Here is an 8,129-nt window from a genome sequence, read left to right as displayed (position 1 = left end):
CATTTTGCATTTTTTTCTTTTTTTATTTTAATTTTATTAATTTATTCAAGATACAGCTCAATTGTTATCTCGTTCCTCCCTCCCTCTCGCTTTCACCCTATTCCCTTCCCCTAGGTCTAAGACCAAGGGGGACCTCCTCCCCCACTATATTGTCATAGGCTATCAAGGCTCATCTTGGTAGCCTGCTTATTCTTTCTTTGAGTGCCACCAGGCTTCCCCACCAAGGGGAGGTGGTCAGATATGGCGTACCAGAATTCATGTCCGTGTCAGTCCCCGCTCTACACATAACTGCGGAGAATGTCCTTTCCATTGGGTAGATCAGCGTAGGGGTTCAATGTTTACTATTGTATTGTCCTTGGTTAGTGCAACAGTTTGAGCAGACTGCCCTGGGCCCTGATCCACCCAAAATGAATGATTTCCTTCATGACCTCAAATCCTTAGTAATGAAGAAAATCATTCATTTTGAAACTCAAATTTTGAAAATAGTTAAATGAGCCAACTTCCACACAGTGCAGATGGTATGGGGAAAGTGCTTATATAGAATTTAAGGGGCACCTGGTTCCAAAAGAAGAGCAACCATGTCACTCAAAAGACTGAATATTTTCCTTTCAGAATCTGAACAGAAAGCATGAAAAAGGGCAATCACTCCACAGTGACCAAATTTTTCCTCGCTGGCCTAACAGACCAACCAGAGCTGCAGCTGCCCCTGCTTCTCCTCTTCCTTGGCATCTACCTGCTTACAGTGCTGGGGAACCTAGGTATGATCATCCTGATCCTGCTCAGCTCCCACCTGCACACCCCCATGTACTTCCTACTCAGCAGTCTGTCCTTCATTGACCTCTGCCAATCTACTGTTATTATCCCCAAAATGCTGGCGAATTTTGTGATGGAAAAGAACGACATCTCCTATTCTGAGTGCATGACTCAACTTTACTTCTTCCTCCTTTTTGCTATTTCAGAATGTTACATGCTGGCCGCAATGGCCTATGATCGGTATGTTGCCATTTGTAGCCCCTTGCTTTACAGTGTCATCATGTCTCAACAGGCTTGCCTTTCTCTTGTTGTAGGAGTTTACATTGTAGGTATAGTTTGTGCATCAGCTCACGTAGGATGTATGTTTAGGGTTCATTTTTGCAGATTTGATTTGATCAACCATTATTTCTGTGACCTTCTTTCTATTCTTAAGCTCTCCTGCTCTAGTGTTTTTGTGAATGAATTGATGATCGTAATTTTTAGTGTTATTAATATCATTGCACCAACTCTGACCATCCTTAGTTCTTATGCTTTCATCATTATCAGCATTCTACGCATTAAATCCACTGAGGGCAGATCTAAAGCCTTCAGCACATGCAGCTCCCACATCTCAGCTGTGGCTGTATTTTTTGGTTCTGCTGCTTTTATTTATCTGAACCCATCATCTTCCAGCTCCATGGATGAAGGAAAAGTGTCTTCCGTATTTTACACCATCATTGTGCCCATGCTCAACCCTCTGATCTACAGTCTGAGGAATAAGGATGTCAATATTGCCCTGAAGAAAATGATAGAGAGGAGATATTTCTTGTGAAAAATATAATGTGTAAAATATTTTGTTAGTTGTTAAGCTATGGCTATATAGTATGAATTGAATATATTTTTATTTTAGTCATTCTATGTAAATTTTCCTCACTTCATGAGATAACTTATTTTTCATGGCTTTTTAAATATGATTTTGACCAATGTCCCACCTTCTATTATCTTTGAGGTCAGTGACTTATTCTTATTATCTGGAATGTATTTGTTACTACCAGGACTTGATAATTTTCTTGCTATTTATTTCCTCTAATATAGGCTTATTATATGCAATATGTAACCAACATATTGTTGCTTATTAACCATTCTATGTTTCAGCATTAAGCACTCTCTAGCTAGGTTAAAAATACATTATGCATAAGTCTCACCAACTCTTAAAATGTTTGTCACACAGGTGGTGGTCTTATGATAGTGGAGAAAGTTTTTAAATATTATCCTTGAGTTTTAAATAAATCGTAACACAAGTATAATAACATTGTTTATTGCTTTTTATTATTTTGGTTTTTGTATGTGCATGTGTACATTTCTATGTTAATGTGAATGTGTACATGTGTGTGGAAGAATGTGAACACATGTATTGGGAGGTCAGAGTGACTTATTGTTCCCTAGAATCTGTCCACTCTGTGCCTTTTTTTTTTTTTTTTTAAAGATATAACTCCCTTTCCACTGGTCACAAACTAGATCACATGATCTCTAAGAAAAGTCTGCACATCTCAGTGCTATGATTCTTTTCCTGGTGATCTGCAGAAAGTACAGACATCTGTGTACACCTCCACAAAATTATGAAGACCTACACTAAACCCTGTTAACACCACCAGGTTCATTATTGCACTAAGAAACTGAACCTGGCCCTGACGGAACTAGAACTTCTTTTGATATTCCAATTGTACATCAGCATTGAGTGGTCCCAAAACTGAAAACCATCTGGCTACTCAAAAACCTGACAACTTCAGGTAATAACAGAGATCCCAACAACCACACAACAAAAGGTACTAATGTTCATACCAAGAAACACTACTAAGGATCTGACTCCAGATGTCCATGTCTTAAAGGAAAACTACAAACCGCACACACACAAAAATCAAAGCAAGATGCTTCATCTCCATAAAATAATGTAGATGACAACAAAGACAAATAATACAAAATATAAATCATAAATATGGTCAAAGAATTCAGATAGATATTAATGTTGGAATGTAGACTAGAAAAATACAAATAGCTAAACAAATAGGTAAAACAATTATGGATTCAAAATGTGATTTAAATAATTAAAAACACAGATTTTCTGAAGAAAACACAAATTAAATAATATTTAACATGCAAAATTCAAAGAAATCAAACAAATTTTCAATAGAAAGCCACACCAGTAGGATGAATCAAATGGAAAAGAGACTATCAGGCCTTGAAGGCAAAGTAGAAGAAGAGGATCACTCAAAGAAAATGATAAATGTAATAAAACCTAAGAACAGTGTCATAGGCCTTTTAAAAAGCATGGGATTTATGAATTATGAGGATAGAAAAAGAAACACAAATAAAGGCACAGGAAATATGTGGTAAGGTGCATGTTTTTCTTCCTGACTCCAAACTCAAGAATAATGACTCTTGAGAATACAAATATATTCACAAATATCTAGACCAAGTAACTAGGCTCTTCTCTGACTACTTCCTAACTTAAAATAGCCCATTTATACTAACCTACATCCTGCCATGTGGCTTGTTACCTCTGCTCAGGCACCACATCTTCCCAGGTGACTCTCTCTGCTCCTAGCTCTATCCCAGAATCCTTCCTGCCTATTAGATGTCCCACCTTCTATTCTGAACTGCCCTATAGGCTATAGGTTTTTTAATTGACAGGATACACAAGATATACTTTCTACATGAGTGTATTTGTCAAACTCATTAAAGAAGCATTTCTAAATCTGAGGCTAAAATCAGTTTTCTTCAATAGAGAAACATTGGTTATATCAACCATGTTCCAGACAGGCCTTATGATCAGTAATATTTGGCAAACACAAAATAGTCCCTATTGTTTTCTACTTTTTTGTTTTATTTTGCCTTTTGATTGTTTGAAAAGAGGTTGAAAACATGAATTTCAGCAAAGGAGTGGAGCTATGGAAAGGAAGAATACAATCAAAATTTAGTTTATGAAAATTTAAAAAAAAATCTTTAAAAATTCTAGCAAAAAAAATTTAAGGAGAGTAACAATACATAAAGAATATTTCCTAAATCTAAAGAAGGAAGTGCTACTCAAAAGTCAAAAGGATTTTGGGAAACTAAACAGAGAGAACAAAAAAGGTGTCCCCCTAATAATATGTTAAAAACACTATACATACAGAACAAAAAAAAAATATTGAATGTCACCAGAAAGACCAGATTAGATATAAAGGTAGACCATCTGTATACCAGTTCATTTTTTTTCAACATGGCCACCATTTTAGATGACTAAAAGGCCTTTGACAAAATCCAACAACTTTTTGTGAGAAAAGTTGTGGAGAACCTAAGGATACATATGTCAACATAATAAAAAATAATATACAAGCCAACAACCAATATTATATTAAATGGAGAAAATTCAAGTAATTTCACTAAAATAATGAATAAGACAAGTATATTCAATCTCTTCATTCCTGGTAAATATGGTGCTTTACATCTTAGCTAAATCAATAATACATGTGTAGAGGTAAATAGGATACAGTTAGGAAAAGAAGAAACCAAATTATCCTTAGTTTCAGATGAAATGTGTTTTTTGTTTTGTTTTGTTTTTTTATGTAGGGCAACCTAAAGATATCACCTGAAAACACACATAGCTGGTAAAACACTACAAAATCAAAGAATATAAAATCAACACACAAAGACAATAAGGCTTTCTATATACAAAATAAGAAGGAAGAAGAAGAAGAAGAAGAAGAAGAAGAAGAAGAAGAAGAAGAAGAAGAAGAAGAAGAAGAAGAAGAAGAAGAGGAGGAGGAGGAGGAGGAGGAGGAGGAGGAGGAGAAAGAGAAAAAGAGAAGAAATCATGGAAAGAGTACCATTAACAATATTGTCCAATAGTAAAATATGTTGCAATAAATCTAAGTAAATTAAAGATTTTTCAATGCAACTTAATGACTCCAAAGGAAAAAAATCAAAGAAGATACCAAAGTTCAAACACCTCTCACACTGTTGTATTAATATTGTGGAAACGATATTCAATCTAAAACAGTGTACAGATTCAATACAATCTCTCTTCATCAAAATTGGTACACAATAGTGTTAAAGGCTATCAGGAATCACAAACATCAAAGATTTTCAAAGCAATTTAAATAATAAGGACGATGGTGGTCTGAAGTTATTAAAATCATCAGCAATTTCAAGTTGGTTATCATGTTTTATATCAGCAGTAGGAACCATAACTAAAAATTATCATCGAGGTCTTGATGATATGACCTTATTGCTGAAGATATCACATACTTGAGTGATAGGGTATGGAGAAGCCATGCTGGTATCAAACTGAAAGTGTCAACCCTACTGTCTAGCTTTCATATTGCCAGGGTTCTATTCATTCTACTGCAGTAGAAAAATCAGCAGTCTTGCTTAGTTGTGATCCTTGATTTCCCTAGAAAGCTTTGTCCAATGTTGTATTAGTGACAAGAGTGTTATGGGGGTAAGCAGTAATTGGATTTACGGTCTTCACTATAAGATAAAAGTCATTCCCAGCACCATTCTGAGTTTCTGAGTTACAAACCCATGGCTGAGTAGATCATAACTAATAGAGGTGAACCAACTACTAATGACATAATTAATGTACTGCTTAAAATTTAAAGATGGATTAGTCTTGCATTTCTACAACTCATTTGTGTATGCATACATATATTGATAGTTAAATGCATTGCTATTACAAATATTTTTGTACAAGATGTTATCTGTTAGATAAAATAAGAATATGAAGTATAGGGGTTAGAGAGATGGTGAAGTGGGTAAGAGTACTTACTGCTGGGCTGTGAGAAAGTCCAAAATGTAAATGGCTAAATAAACAGTCTCCTGAGGTCAGACTTTCAAAGATAAAAGGGTTTGGTGTCCCTTTTAAGTGTTTTGGTGCTTTCTCTCCCTGGTGGAAACAAGAGAGCTTTTTAAAAAGTTCTGTGAAAACTTCATCTACTGGAGCAAAACAAGTGTGGACACTCTGATGTAACTGAGCACGCTCATAGCTTATCATTAAAGAATTGGCCACACTAGACCTCCAGGAAGTCCTTGTTTACAGTTTAGAATTGCTGTCCTGGCAAGATTTCCAGTGGAAGCATTTGGTATACCAACCTAGCCACAAAATTTTCAACCTACAATTTGTCCTGCCTACCAAATGTACTGAAATAAAGGTAACGCAGAAATTGTAAGAGTGACCAACCATCTACTGGTCCATCTTGAGATCCATGTCATAAAGTGGAGCCTACCACAGAGACTATCTGGAAAACCAAGACCCAGAGGCTGCATATTCCAAATACCTGGACTAGAACCAATACAACTGAAAAAAAAAAGTTAATAAAATAATTCCTAATGATATTCTGCTATCTTCATAGATTCTTTTTTTTGTTGTTTTTTTATTAATTTATTCTTATTACATCTCAATGTTTATCCCATCCCTTGCATCCTCCCATTCTTCCCTCCCTCCCATTTTCCCATTATTCCCCTCCCCTATGACTGTTCCTGAGGGGGATTACCTCCCCCTGTATGTGCCCATAGGGTATCAAGTCTCTTCTTGGCAACCTGCTGTCCTTCCTCTGAGTGCCACCAGGTCTCCCCCTCCAGGGGACATGGTCAAATGTGAGGCACCAGAGTATGTGAGAAAGTCATATCCCACTCTCCACTCAACTGTGGAGAATGTTCTGACCATTGGCTAGATCTGGGTAGGAATTTAATGTTTACCGCCTGTATAGTCCAATTGTCATTGGAAGGACTTCACCCAGGAACTGATGGAAACAGATGCAGGGGCTCAGAGTCAAACACTAGGCAGAGTTCAAGGAATCCTGTGAAAAAGGAGGAAGAAGGAGTATAGAAGCCAGATGGGCCAAAGACAGCACAGGAATACCCACAGAATCAACTAAGCTGGGCTCATAGGTATTTACAGGGACTGAATTGACAACCAGAGAACCTGTATGGAACTCACATATGCCCTCTACACATATGTTACAGTTATTTAGCTTGGTCTTCTTGTGTAACTCCTAATGGTAGAGGCAGGCCTCTCTCTGACTCTGTTGCCTGATTTAGGGACACTTCCTTTCTACTGGACTACCTTCTTCAGCCTTAATAGGAAAGGAGGTGCTTAGTTTTACTACAGCTTGATAGTCCATGGATGGTTGGCATTAATGGGAGTCATTCTATTTTCTGAAGAGAAACTCATGAGGAGTGGATAAGGGAGCTAAGAGGGTGAGGAAAAAAGAGGGAGGTGGTGATAAAGATGCAAAAAAAAATTTAACAGATATATACAGTGAAAGTATTAATGTATATAAAGCATTAGGTTCAATATCAGGTTGTATTTTTCAATATAACTTTACTTTTGTTCCTTGTTTTTTAAACAAGATATATATATATATATAGACCATCCTAAATGAACGTGGTTTAGCTGTGGACTTCTCCATGGGATATGCATAGAGTGATAAAAACCTCTCCATAAAGAAAAATCATTATTATTTTACTAATGATTAATCATTGGATATATAGACAAAAGCATTGCTCCTTACTAACATATATTTAAATATGTGATATATGTAATAAAATAAAGCAATCTCTGAACTAAGACAAAGTACATGAACCCAGGAAATTTTCATTTCAAATAAGAATCTCCCCCTTTATACCTGTGAAAGAATGCCCTCTGAAAGTGCTTAGATGCTTACACCACCATTAGACTCACTCCTTTGCACCATATTTCATTGAGGTTTCTTTTTTTCCTTACTATGCTACAATACAGTGGAAGCTATAAGCAAATGTACATGATTTCCTGCTTACTTCACTGAAACTTTTGTTAGTGTCTCAGGTATCAGAATGCAGCGTTCACATCAGGCAATCATAACATTTATTGGGACCAAAGGTTGAGGGGCCTTGGTTCTGCAATGAGACCTGGTTTAGCTCGGTCCCTGATTGTGTGCTTGAGTTATTGAGCGTCTGTGATTTATCTTCCTCTCCTCTAAATGAGGTGCTTTGAATTAATTGAGAAAATAATCACTGAACTTAAGAAAAACACCTTCATACCTTATGAATACTCACTAGTGATTTTAAATGAAATCATATCTACATGGGACTGTACATCTGCATTACTGAATTATAATTTTTCTTTTAATATACTGTATTAAAATTCTTTTTAAAGCCTTACTGGAAGGGCACATAAGGTGACTGAATGTTTGTCTCCTATTCATTAAGTTCTGTTTTAATAGAAATGTGCATTTTTAGAAGGCCAGAGAATCCCTGAAACATTTGTAGAATTGGAGTGAAGGCTTAGGAGTGTTACCACAGGCAAAGACCTTGACATGAAAGACGCAGCAGAAAAAAGTTTTCAAGAAGCATCCAGTCTGAAATTACTCTCATCACAC

The 8,129-nt window shown here is 36.3% G+C and overlaps 1 protein-coding gene across 1 annotated transcript; it reads left to right on the top strand.

Moving 5' to 3' along the window:
• Window positions 1–628: 628 nt before the first annotated feature.
• On the top strand, window positions 629–1,564 carry LOC127198311 (olfactory receptor 146-like). Its single transcript, XM_051156208.1, has one exon. It carries the CDS (start codon window positions 629–631, stop codon window positions 1,562–1,564), a length of 936 nt encoding a protein of 311 aa, XP_051012165.1.
• The last annotated feature ends 6,565 nt before the right edge of the window (window positions 1,565–8,129 follow it).

This window comes from Acomys russatus, chromosome 14 (genome assembly GCF_903995435.1).
Source record: "Acomys russatus chromosome 14, mAcoRus1.1, whole genome shotgun sequence".
Lineage (NCBI taxonomy): Eukaryota > Metazoa > Chordata > Mammalia > Rodentia > Muridae > Acomys > Acomys russatus.
Note: the sequence above shows the minus strand (reverse complement) of the source record. Positions and strands in the feature narration are given on the sequence as shown.

Coding starts and splice junctions, on each gene's coding strand:
- LOC127198311 (XM_051156208.1), top strand. CDS start 629: ATGAAAAAGGGCAATCACTCCACAGTGACCAAATTTTTCCTCGCTGGC.